General features: G+C 39.1%; 2 protein-coding genes across 2 annotated transcripts in view; one reads left to right on the top strand and one right to left on the bottom strand.

Annotated features, from left to right (window-relative positions):
* ttll5 (tubulin tyrosine ligase-like family, member 5) overlaps positions 1 to 2,689 on the top strand; it is an 83,150-nt gene extending 80,461 nt beyond the window's left edge. The window contains exon 33 of the mRNA XM_046854924.1: positions 251 to 2,689. Within this exon, the coding sequence (XP_046710880.1) occupies positions 251 to 303 (53 nt within the window). The 3' untranslated portion in view covers positions 304 to 2,689. The remainder of the gene's footprint in view (positions 1 to 250) is intronic.
* An 816-nt stretch (positions 2,690 to 3,505) lies between these two features.
* tgfb3 (transforming growth factor, beta 3) overlaps positions 3,506 to 13,645 on the bottom strand; it is a 16,294-nt gene continuing 6,154 nt past the window's right edge. The window contains exons 2-7 of the mRNA XM_046854926.1: positions 12,532 to 12,695; positions 7,907 to 8,036; positions 7,057 to 7,164; positions 6,213 to 6,372; positions 5,362 to 5,515; positions 3,506 to 4,556 (exon numbers count right to left, since the gene is read on the bottom strand). Coding sequence (XP_046710882.1) covers positions 4,398 to 4,556; positions 5,362 to 5,515; positions 6,213 to 6,372; positions 7,057 to 7,164; positions 7,907 to 8,036; positions 12,532 to 12,695 — 875 coding nt within the window. The 3' untranslated portion in view covers positions 3,506 to 4,397. The remainder of the gene's footprint in view (positions 4,557 to 5,361; positions 5,516 to 6,212; positions 6,373 to 7,056; positions 7,165 to 7,906; positions 8,037 to 12,531; positions 12,696 to 13,645) is intronic.

Below are 13,645 nucleotides of genomic sequence, written 5' to 3' on the forward strand. Positions count from 1 at the left end.
TGCTCGGAGCTTACATAACCTCATGTATTGAGTAAAACATGGACTGAAGCAACACATCTACTGTAAACCCAGGATCTGTTCCCTAACAGGAAGGGAGGAAGAAGCATCAGCAGCCGATATCCTGTTTTTTTTTTGTATTTTATTGTGGGAATGTTCAATTTCTGTGAATGCTCAAGGTGGTCATGAATATCCACAAATATTTTAGAAAATACCTTACAGTTTAATCTTCCGTTTCTTTTTCTTTTCTCAGGTCTGTCCATGTACAGCAAATTATTCCACACTCACAGATCCAGACCTAGATGACTGAGCGAGGGCTGGTTCAGCGATTACCTGCTGGTGTTGGATTTCTTCACAGAAACCATTTTTATCATTCAGACCCGAGTGTGACTACGGTTTACCATGAGGGAATAGAAGCATCTATTAAATGAATAGTTCGACTAAAATGTCTACAATTCTTCCATTCTTCCCAGAATACAGTGAATCATTTGAGGTGTATAGGGTAAAAGAAAATGTGCTTTTTCACTTTTTCCACTGCTGCTACAAGTCTAATGTGGATAATAAGAGAGGGGAACTTATAGCTGCAAGCCTCCATCACATAATTGCCCTAAATCTGTTGCTATATAATCCCAAATGGCCTGCTGTCACTCATTGTTAGCTATTATACTAGGTTGCATTATTGCTATTGTCAGGTATCGCTTTCTTTAGCAGTTAGTTTGGTGTTACAACGCACAAGCATCATGTTTAGGTAGGAGTTAGAGATGAAATTGTTCATACAACTCTTTGTGTCTGACAATCATTTAATAAGAGCTACCTTTATTTATTTATTTTAATATCTTTATTTTATGTAGCTGTTTATGGATTCATGCTATAATTAAGCCAATCACTGTCCTTTAAAACTAATAATTTAGACGTTCCACTTAGCATCTATAGCTTACAAATACAAAACTAAAGCAAACTAAACACGTTTGTGTAAATATATATATATATATTCCTTCCTATTTCTGTATTTCTAAAAATAATACAGTGACTTCCTCACTCTGCAGCTAGCATACCATCAACATGTTTTATATTCTCTGCTAGCTAATCTTGTTTCACTGTTATCTCACTTCATGTCCCGGCCTCCGCACTAGACAAGAATCATATCTTTTCTTCTGGTGGAGGAACAGCTGACAAATGCTGCTACCCCTGAGACCGTGTCTGACATAAAACCGACCTTATTTATTTTTTTTGGACAGCATGTGGCTGTGAGGATAGCATGCTGTGTAAGAAATCCCTGGCTTTGACACGAGCGCAGATCTGTTCCATGGCCCAAGATTTTCCGGTGGCCTTCAGTTCCTCCCCGTCCTATTGCTGCAGTTGTCCAGCCCCATTCTCACCCTGCAACTGCTGCCATCAAAAGACTGTGAATAGACTGGCAACAGCAGCTGCTAACTCCACTCAGCCTCTCAGTCTGAGCACTAGAACTGATCAGACGAGTAAGCTGATGATTTTTATTCTTATTATACCACAACTAATTATTATTATTTATTAAAACACATTTACAGACTAGATCACTATTATGTTGTAGTTGTCTCCAGGGCAAGTAATTTTCTTTATGTTCTTGTGGCTGTAAACAATTATTACCTCAGCGGCCTCGTTTATTCACTGAAAAACAAAAACAAGTCCTCTGTCGTGAACCCCTTACTGAGCTTCACAAAGCTATGACACTGGTGTAATGGCATTATGTAGGGAGGTGGTACCGTAGCTCAGTGATTACGGCATTAGACTTTGCATCAGACTGTCATGAGTTTAAATTCCAGCACCAAGCTGTCAGAGCTGGGAAAGGCCTTTAAGCCTCAATTGATCAGTTGTCTAACTGTAATTTTTGTATCAATTTTTATTTATTTATTTATTTTTAACAATCCATTTATATTGATTTCCCAGCATACAAGTCCTTGTGGATACGCTGAAATGATGAATTCTTAGAATAAGCGCTTTCATATAAACACTTTAAGATTCAAGAATGCTGATTATAAAGAGCATTAAGGCTGATTAAAAAGAGCATTAGTGTTGATTATAAAATATTGCCAAAGGACAATTCCCTGGTAGTAGAGATTGTGATCAGAACACATACCCTCACGTATCAGTAAGCACTATGTCAGTCGAGACCATAATCCTTTCCACAAGTGCCTCGTTACGGTGCCACAGTCTGCTTGTGTATTGAGTTTTATTACTTTGTGTGATGTATTTTATGATCACTTCCCAATGTACTGCACTCCTGCTAGCCGAGTAAAACGACTGAATCTAAAGGACATAATGGCTCTATTGTATCAACGATTGGTGTACTTCATTAACAGTCCATGGTTGATAAATCAAGGGATTCTTTTCAGTGTCTTTCTATTAAAAATGTAAACGCGTAACCATTCAGCAGTGTACACAATCCATTTACAACTCGACAGGGCAGAATTCCCATTTCATGAAGAGTCAAAAGTTGAATATTTTAGACAGCCTGACAGTCTACAAGACTAATTGTTGGGTTCTGTTAATGTTTTGCAAAACCACAACATATTCTTTGACACAAGTTAATTAGAATAAATGGCATTTCTCTGTTTAGTTACAGGTCATTCGTTATTTTTAATCAAAATGTCTGGCCAGGAATTTACTGTATATTATTGATGTATGCAAAATAAAGCCTGATGTTCCCCATTGAGGATATTGTACTGTAAACATTTATCAACTCAGGGTTGAGTCATTTACAGAAAAGTGTTTACAATGTCAATGTTTTATATTGTATATTGCATCATTAATTATTTCAATGTGGAAACAGATCTTGAAAATGTATGACCAAAATGTATAAATATGGTATGAAATCTTTGAGTGATTGATATTTGAACATAGTAGACACGGTGGGAAAACCGTTGCAGATAGAACGTTTTTACTCCAATTGAGAAGAAAACAGCTAAAAGAATGTAATGTGTGTATACGAGTTTTTAGAACAGTGCTGTCAGCCTTTCATTTAGTAACTTTATGAGGATGGTAGTATCTTTCTCCTTCTTCATTCATTATTTCATTAAAAAAAAGAAAGAAATCACACACATCTTCCAGCATTTTTGAGCTTTCCCTTACAATAACTGCTTTTGTATGTCTGGCCTAGTAGATGTCTGCAGTAAGAAAGAGAACAGGCGAGCCTTCCAACCACTGAAAGACTTAAATCCGAAGATGCCTGATGATGAATTATGGTTATGATGTTCTGATCAGCTTCCTGATGTTCTGATCAGCTTCCTGATGTTACAGATTCAGGCACTGTTGCTGGGATCCATGTCCTGTGTTATTACCTGGTAATGTTATCCCAGATTATATACTAGGCGTATACAGAGATTTCTGTAGTTGTGTAAGAGTAGTACTACTTTTTTGAGGTAACATAATGATAATAATAATAATAATAATAATACATCATATGGTGCATTATATTTATTTGAAAGTATTATGTACATGAATCTTGCAGAAATGATTCAAATCCAATCTATTTGTCCAAGACTAACTTTTAATTAAAAAAAGATTTTTTTCAAGGGTAATAGCAATAAAAAAAAAAGAAAAACGTACATTTTGTGATCTGGTTTCATGAAGTGTCATACAATATTTTACACAGTCTGCTTTATAAAGGCCTATTAAACAAACCTAAAAGAAAAAATGTCTGGTAGGAAAAAGAGGTAAGCACCCGAAACAAAACATTTTCTCACAAACATTTCTTTCCAGCATATATCATTACTAATATTATTTTATGACGTCTTCTATTTGTTAGCCTGTCTTGTAGACAAACAGTGTGGGAAGCTGTGAAGACCACAGTACAATGTTCAGCAAGGACGAATCCTGTGCATCAAGAATTTACACTATAAACAAAAACCTGACGGTCTCCTGAGTGTCAGCCAGGCAATGCTCTCATTATCGCTTAAGTCTGTTTTGATGTATCCAGTAAGGATTATCAGTTTTCCTTTGTATCCTGACCACAGCTGCTAAGATGTTCTGGATAAAGCAGCTTCTGTATTAGTCACTAAGTGTCAGTTTACTATAATTCAGCCGGTTCAGAAATGCCCAAGACATTTGTACGGTGGCACAGAATGTTCAAAATGTAAAAGCAACAGGTATAGGTGGGGGGGAAAGGGGGAGGGGATAAATCAGCCCAAACGGTGTGTGCGGAGGTCCGTGTGTCGGCATAGTAGCATTTGATGGCAAAGCCACCTTGGAACAAAACTCATAATAGGAAATGTAGTGCTTCAAAGTGTCATGCTCCAGGGCCTGAAAGTGAAGTAGAAGGAAGAATGGAGGTATTTTTTAAGTCCAGTTCTGGCCCCTCTAACCCTCCCTCTTCTTGCCAGGGTGGTACGACCTCTGAAGGGCTGCCACTGGTGCTGAAACTCTCAGCTGCACTTGCAGGATTTGACGATCATGTTGGAAAGTTGCTCCACTTTTGGTGTTCGTCCTACATAGTACAGGATGGTTAGAGGTTCGAGGTCCTGTGGCACACAGCACGGTGAAGCTGAAGCTTCCGGGTTCAGAGTGTTGTACAGGCTCAGCAACTACAAGGAAATGTATTGTTACAGTTAACACTTATTTATGTGCAAATAAACAAAATGGACAAAGTTTTATTAAATAAAAAAAAAAAAAAAATTTGGGAAATCTGCAACTGAGCTGGACCAAGCTTTAATGTGTGTGTGTGTGTGTGTGTGTGTGTGTGTGTGTGTGTGTGTGTGTGTGTGTGGCTATTTTAGTGCTGTCAGTTGATTCAAATATATAATTGCGATTAATCGCATGATTGTCATGAGAAAACTCATTATTAAGCGCACATTTTATCTGCTGTAAATGTACCTTAAATTAACACTTTTCAAGTATTTAATACTCTAATCAACATGGCCATAGACAAATATGAATGCTTTATGCAAATGTATGTTTATTGTTAGTGAAATAACGCTCAACATATAGCATATAGACAAAATATTTTTGTGAATATTTTAAATAGTCATGCTGTTTTAAATTACTTAAATCATCAGGATACCAAGCGGACATTTGCTGTTTCCGCACGGACGGTTTTAATTGCCGAATGCGTGCATCACGACGGGTTTTGGTGCTTAATTTGAGACTCGCCGCAACAGTAAAACAAATGTTAAGTGATTAAAAAAGATTTTATGGTGGACTGAATTTTTACTTCCACTGGTGCACATGCCTGCCATACATTTAGTTTATATTTATCTCATATCAGCCTGCTATATCTAAATCTAATTGGTGTTGATTAACAGTCCATATTAGTACGCCAAGAAAATTGCATTCATCTTTATACAAAATCTTTATATAAACATTTTTAAGGAAAATTGTACTGTTTCTCACCGAGCTGTGTGTGGTGTCAGCGCTGCGCAAGTAAGGACATGGCCCTGAGCAGAAGTTAGCGTGATACCCTTTAGGCTCGTGGATCCATCTCCAGCCCAAGTCTTGTCGGAAATCGATGTAAAGGCGGCGAACACAGCAGTTCTCTTCGTAATTACTGCAGTAGAGGAAGAAAGACAAACACGGGATGATCATCTGCTGCAGTGCTTTGCGATTTATTTCCTTATTGCACTATACTCCTTTTTTTTATATTCTGCTACTCTGCTTTCTTGGCACTGCTGCTGCATTCATCCAATGACATTTCCATAGCCTCAATGAAGTAATGCAGCCAATTCTTACTTGACGTTTTTAAGCCTTCTATTTTCATTCTGTATTGCCTTATAAACAGCTAAAGCTGTGCCTTTCGGAGGCTCAGAAATTCCACTGTGAGGTGTGTCATTTCTTTCCTCTCCTGGACTTGGCCCAGGTGTCTAATGCTGTCGGAAGGTAAACCCAGGCATCATGGCTATAAGGAGCTTGTGTGCCTCACACATAAGCCTTCTCTAATTTGAATACAGGGACAGATCCCAACTTGATTCTTATATCATGCTTAAAGATGCCAATTAAATAGTTTAGTCATACAGCGTCTCACGGGAAACATGGTGTGCTAATACTAATTGGAATGTGAACCAGAGAAGGCTGGTAAACTCACTTCAGTGATGTCTTTTTTTTATTGTGCCTGTATGTTGTGTAATACTGATTTCTTCCAATGGATTTTAAAGCAAAGAATGTCTGCTTTCCTACACGATCTACTCATGTAAAAAATGAATCCGCATTTAATGACGCAACGACGACAAAATATAGCGCCCCCTTACGAGAAGCAGTAGTTTGTATCCAGGGCCCGTTTGCGGCGTCTGGATGTAGGGGGCACGTCCAGGCGATGGGGCGGCAGCATCATCAGGATAAGATGTGGCAGGGGTTGCTCCTTCTGCTTACCAAGCCGGCCAATGTTCTCGAAGTAATCTCCATCCATACCTAAGGGGGTTAAACACAGCTCACTGCATGTTGAAGAAAGCATCTCCAAGCTCCTACTGAGGTAGCATCTTATCTCTCTATTCTTATTCTCCACTGCCTGTCTGCTCATCCAATCTGTCGCTGATAGAAAAAGCAGCTCAGGTCCCAAGATGGATGTTGCCAGTGGATACGGACGCCCCCTTTTAAGTCAGATCCAAAAGTCTGAGCGCCCGTGGCAGCGATGCATTCCTTGCCGCGGAGACTGCTGATGGAGTTAGGGAGCATTTCCAATCCCCCCCAGACCCTGGGGCCCCCATTGCTAAGCGAGATTCCAGACCTAAGCACGTTCCCATGATTGAGCTCACGATCTCTGTCTTGCTCTGAGCATTATCTCCAGCTACAACTCAAACCCATATGTTTTGGATGAAAATTCAGAAGAGAATGATTTTATTCTAGATAAAACTGGTAGAGAAATACCGAGATCGGGTGACAATAAAATGACTGATGACCTGTAATAATGAAGAGCATCTAAGCAATAGTCTGTGCTACCTCTGATTTGCATATTGATGATGACGTATGACCTATTACAAGTGTTTTAAACAGCATTTTAAATCAAGAATAAGAATACTTTTACTTCAGGATTACATTAGAGAGCTTGTATTCCCATGCTGGAATACCAATACCCAAAATGTTAGTTTGGCTTACCTTTGAATTTGACCTCTAGCACTTCATGCTTTTTCTCAATGATGTCACCATTGGGATTAAAGGTGTGACAGGGACAGTGCACACTGACCTCCAGGCCAAGATTAGTCTCTGCACAGCACAGAGAAAAGACCAAATTCAGACCAACGGCATTTATGGCAGTTTTCCTTCTTTTAAATTATTGTCTTTCATAAAATTTGTGCAGTCAAACAAAGATAAATCATAAAGTATAATTTTTTTGCATACAATTTATGCTAGTCGCTGACCACATGGTTTGTAATCCTATGCTCTGTCAAATGTATTTTCATATTAATACAGACTGTTGTTTTTACTTCCTGAAACTATAATTCATACATTGTCATTTTAGCAGTTCATTCCAATCCTTCTTTTTCCAGCTAAGATTTGGACAACTGCTACTTGCTAGCAAACGTTTATATTCTGAATGATTTTCTTCAGTACAAGTTTCCAATTTTCTTTTAGGCAAACCTTCTCATTATTCCATTATACTAGCGATGTGAATGATTCACTGTTGACACTGAAATTAACAGAACATATATGCAATCACAAAAGTGTGGACGTTTGAACGCACCAAAACATTTCTTTGTGTTTAAGGGGCTGATATTTAAGCTATTTACTTTTGTATAATGATCATCACCAACTCAAAAGCAATGCAACAACTATATACCAAAATCTTTTGCTATTCATTTTAAATCTTTTCACCGTAAAAATTTCAATATCAAAATATCAAGATGGTCTTTTATTAGATGTCCTGAATGTCTGATATCTTTCATGATATTATACATCATTATATCATACAATATACTGTACAACTGATTCGCTCCTTGTAACTCACCTCTGTGTGTGAGCCACTCTCTTATAGTCTCTGTAACATCGAAAGAGACCCACTCAGCCGTTCCTTTGGTCAAGATGTTCTTTCCCCCAATATACCGCTGCTTTGCTATATGCTCATCATGTCTCATGATCTGAAGAAACATAAAACAGTAACATCTTGAGTTTGCATAGGGGAACACTTCGATATTCCATATGAGGTGAAGGACAAGGAGGACATTGCCTAAATCCATAATTTGAAGTCAGATTGTTCTTGAGACAGTGTTTATGGGGGGTTTTTTTTGTTTGTAAAAATAAAACATCTGATTGACAGTATGAGTAGTTGGGGCATATGGTAAAATACACTAAGCAAACACACTCATATTCACACACACTCCAGACATTGGCCTGGCCAGCACTGTCTGAGCCAGACACTCAAGGATGCCCGAGGCCAAAGCATTCTCCACTCTCGCTTATGGAAAATCTGACTCCGTGTGTGAGAGATATCCCCATATTGCATGTTAATGCTTGCATTTAGTGTTCTTTACCAGTTGGAAATAAAGGCTGCTCCAACATTTACACAGCTTTGGTCTGCACTCGTAATAATGTTATCCCAAACGCAAAATATGATCAGACCAGAAGTTATGTCCAGCTCAAGAAGTTCCAAAAGTCTACACCACAACATCTGACTCATCGGTCTGCTTGATAAAATCACTCCCCCATATACCATCAGGCATACAAAAGAATACAACAGAAGGTGGGAAAAGCAAAGTTTCTGTGGCCCTTTAGGACTTAATCTTACCTCCTGTGAGACTTTGGCTAATGCTGGAGGTCCTCGGAGACCACTCATGCAGCCCACGCTTAGACTAGAGATTTGGCCAAACGAACACTGTGGGGGCGCACATACACTCCTCCATCTCCCTCTTTCTCTTTCAGTGGCTGACACTGCCTCTATCTCCTGCACAGCTCCTGGAAACCATCTGGAGGCCTGTCAGGATAGGCCTAAAGTGTAGCCCTGCAGGGCCGGAGACACACGTCTCCCTGGCAGGAAATGCTGGAACCTGATCACGGCTCCCAGTCTCTCATGGGAGATTAATGAGGAAACCGACTGAAAAATCCCCCCTCACCTCATTTATAGATAGTGGTAGTATATACATGTGCACACATAGTAGATGTGTGTATATATAATATGACACTACGCACAATTTATCTCCTAAAACTCCCATCCTCACTGATGTATTACATTACAGTGCTCTGAATATGACAGAGGCAGAATGCAAACTTTAGTCAGGCTTTCTCAGAATACTTCCTTTGTTCAGCCGAATTGTGCAAATACACTCCTGTATAATCCATTCAGTGCCTGGAATAAAGATCAGCGCTTTGGAAAAAAAACTGAAGAACCAAGAGTTGGAGGACTTCAGTATCCTTTTTTGGTCCCATGTTCAGAGTCATGATCATATATAATAATGACTAGAAATAAACTGGTTGCCTGGGAGTTGGGTGAAATTTAAAAGAAGCATTTCTATAAGAAACCGAGGTTAAAATCTTGGTTTTTGTTAGGAATTAGGATGTGTTTTGATCGCTTTTACTGCATAGGACAGACCTGCAGATAACATAAGCTTTTTAACTAAGAAAAACAAAGTGTTTGCCTGTTTGTGAGATATACACCTACAATCCCAATACCATTTCAATTGTTTTATCACTAACTGGATGTGATAAAATGATTTTTCTTTGATATTAATCCCTGTTTTTATTGACTAAAAACTACTTTTATTTACACGTTCCTTCATCAGACTCTTTGTCTCTCACTTAAAGCCATTAAGACAAAAAGTATTTACTTCATATTGCTGAGAAACCACAAAGACTTTCTGTCATGATCTTCACTCACCTCTTGCATCATCCTTCCGTGTTTCCAGGTCCTTATTTGTGTACACGCTAGGCGTGGCTAACGAATTAGCAAGCTCACTCGTTTAATTATTCCCTATTAGACAGCAGCATATATAAACCCCAGCTTTTCAACCACTCATCACCAGAGTGTTCTGGCTCTCACTGCGGTATCCTTTGTGTTAACGTTTTGTTTATTTTTCTCTTACCATGCTTATATTTCTCTCCCTCTGTGCCTAGGATCCACTTCCAGCTTCATTTGCTTGCTGGTCTTCCACTATAGGCTGCTCAGCCCAGCCTATAGGCTCACCTACAGAGTGCTCAAATCCATGCACCTATAGATCATGCCACCACTAAACCCTGTGTTAGCTTGTGTTCTGCCAGTGACTAATGTCCTATGCCACTGATCATACTGCCATCTTTATGCTCATGGGGAGTGTTATGGCAGTTTGGAAGTAGCAACTAGCTTTGTGTGCATTCTTCTTTTTCTTAATTAAGGAACTGAAGCGAGTGTTGGTCCATTTAGTACCAGGAAGGGAACTGCCAGGGGGCTACTCTCGCTTCACCAGGAGTCCCGCAGTATTCAGCAGAATTTCAGATCTGGCCACAGAATCTGATTTGAATGATGCAGCTCTCCCAAGGTCTCCCAAGGTCATTTCTAGATGGCATCAGTGGTGCATTAAGGACAAATTGGCTCTCAGAGACGAGTCGAAAACCCTCGACTCGCTGGTAGCCCCCCACCCACCTGACACGTTGACCGCATGTGGGAGCAGTATATGGAATGATCCAACCAGGCTGCTGCTGCTTCAGCACTCAGCTGCCCAACCAGTTCCCCGATTATCCACCCAGCTTTAGAGCCTACCCGACTTCCCTCTGCCCATGCAGCTGGTTCAGGCTTGGCTTACCCCTTGCTGGGTGAGCCAGATTTCTTCCCTTACTGAACTTCAGCATCACCTTCCTGTCACTCTTTGTCCCAACAAACTCTCCATCCCTTCCTGGACACAAAGTTAACGTCCAGTTAACCACTGAAGCCCCCAATCACCATCTGTGCTTGGAATAGGAGGACCATGGTCCTTGTTACTCACCGTACAGCTCCACTACGCCTCGTCTCATGCAAGCACAGAGAGTGTGTCCAGCTGAATCTTATTTCCTTACCATTCTCTCCTCTGGTGTTGGGCCATTCATGGTTGACCAAATATAATCCCCACATCAAATTGTCAGTAAGAAAAAGTCACAGGAGCCCACTACACTTGCCTATAGCTCTTCCTCCTGTAGGGACCACCAAAATCACTCATAACCCTGAATCTCCAGACCTGTCTACCGATCCCTCCAAATACCTTGTGGCCATATCCATACATAATCCTTACCTTCTTGTTTGAGGCCAAGAATAAAGAATGGCCTCAACAACATCATGGTTAAGAAGAAATACCCCTTACTAGTCATCAACTTAGCCTTTAAACCCCTACATCGAGCTACTATCTTTACTAAGCCATACAATCAGAATGCCTACTACTTGGTCCATGTAGGGGAAGGATATGTGTGTAAGACTGCCTTTAACACTCTTCTCAACCACTTCTAGTGGTTATGTCCTTCACGGACACTCCTAAATGACACCCTGGTCTACTTCCGGTACACCCAAAAAAACAATCCATTCATGTTCACTAAGTTCTTTAGCATCAAAATGGACAAATTGTGAATTCCATGTGTCAGTTTACTGGGGGTACATCATTGGGAGCAGGTTGGTCAAAGCAGGCACCAAGAAAAAATGGGCGAATGCAGAGTTGCCCAGACTGAGCAACTTATTACAAATAACAAAAAAATTATTCCTGTTTTGCCAACTTCTATTGTCACTTCATCTGGGACTATAACTGGAGGTGGATGAAAGTTCTTTCCCCGGGTGAACAGGTTGAGATAAAAAAACTACACTTCCTTCACCCTGATCTTAATAAATATTGAATTGACTGCAGTGACAGTATCTGTGTTTTGCTTCTGGGTCCACTGCCTCTGTAAACCGAGACTTTCCTATGCTGTAAACCCTAATTGTATAGGTCCACTGAAACTGAGACTCCTTCCAAAATTATTAATTGAACATCACCTTACAAAAGATCTTACCATATCAACAATTACACAAATTGTTTACTCTATTTAATCTCCTATACAAATGTCAATGTAGGTTGTTAGAAAGGATCGCCTTATAGCGAGTACATTAATACAACCTATCTTTTTTTTTTTTTATCGATATTCATCCTTTATAAAAAAAAACTCGTGAAAATCTGACCAATCAGAATGGAAAAATTCAAGAGCACTGTGGTATAAACACACATATTTCTACTACCTAAAAATATGAAAAAGAAGTAAATGCCAGTAAATGTTAGGTATGAATTTTGTGTTTGTCTTAGAAATGTCTGTCAGTTTAATGGCCCGGTCAAATATTATAGCTTTGCTCAAGATTTGTTCTCCACATGGCTCCAAAATTGAGAATTATGAATTCTTAGAATCTGGAAATTATAAGAAATCATTCATAAATCAGAATCATGTTCCTCTTCTGAGCGATACTTGGCTAATGAAGTTGTTAAGGATCATCCTCTTCCACTATAGTGTCCTTCCGTTAATGTTTCGATTAAATCTGCTCATCGCTGTGTACTTTATTCCTGCATGGCATGACTCTATCCATCATATCTCAGTGAAAATGATATAATGTGGATGTACATTAGCTCTTAATATTCATTACCAAACTCTGTCAACTGAATTAAATAATGTATTTACCTGATAGAGCTCAATGCGCTGCTCGTTCCTGCTGGCACTAGAGTTGGGCACTCTCAGAGCACGAAACTCTGCTCGGAACAAGTTGGTAGAATTTTTCTCCATAGATGAGACATTGAAGCGGAATACTTTAGATGTTATACCTTTGGGACAGTATAACAGGTCATCTGCAAGGCAAGAAAGTAGAGGTAAATCTCTTTGAGAGCATTTTAGGGGCTTTACATTCTAAATTTATGGTTTCTCAGATCTCTGTCTCGCTTTAGATGCCCAGATGTGGATTTGAGGTGAAGGTGATGAAGTGTTTGGGGCTAAGAATTGTCTCACCCCATCATGTATATTAAACACACCCTTTTTAAATGTAGTGTTTGTTTTTGGATGCTGAAATCAACCTTTAATTTAGAATGTATTGGTAACTATATTTACAGTACAGTCTTTAATATAATGTTCCTGTAGCAGATTGTGGTAACTACATTTTCTAAGCAATTGTATTAAACAGGAAATACATGTAACAATAGTTTGTATGACAGAGATATTTTACTAATTCAAGTTTAACCTATAACAATAGACAATTGAACAGCTTTACAACTGATAGCTTAGACAATCGATTTAAAAATGGTTCTTGACCTGGTATTTTGTATGCTGCAATCTTAACAATGTACACATTATTCTCCTATTGAAACAACAAACTCCCCCTTTTGCCTAAATAATGTTTAGTTAACGTTCCCTTATTCTTTGAATGCACACTATAGCCAATTCACATTTATTTAACAATGTGACTAAAAGTTTGAATGTACACACTTATTTCATAAAGTTCTGGCTTTGCTGATATCCTTCTTTCCCAATCGCATGTAAAAGTTAAAATACAAAGAACCCAGATACAGTAATTATGAGTTATCGGACTGTGTGTGTGTGTGTGTGTGTGTGTGTGTGTGTGTGTGTGTGTGTGTGTTAGAGAAGCTGTACTGTAATTTGAATAGTTCTGGTAAAAGTAGGTGAAATGTCAAATCATTCAAATGGTGTAATTAAAGAAATTAGCCATATAGAGTTATTGGAACATAGTGTAAAGTATCTGAATGATTTTTGTACTTGTTTTTTGTGGTTGGGTGTCTTGAGCAGC

The sequence above is a fragment of the Silurus meridionalis genome, chromosome 8 (genome assembly GCF_014805685.1).
Source record: "Silurus meridionalis isolate SWU-2019-XX chromosome 8, ASM1480568v1, whole genome shotgun sequence".
NCBI lineage: Eukaryota > Metazoa > Chordata > Actinopteri > Siluriformes > Siluridae > Silurus > Silurus meridionalis.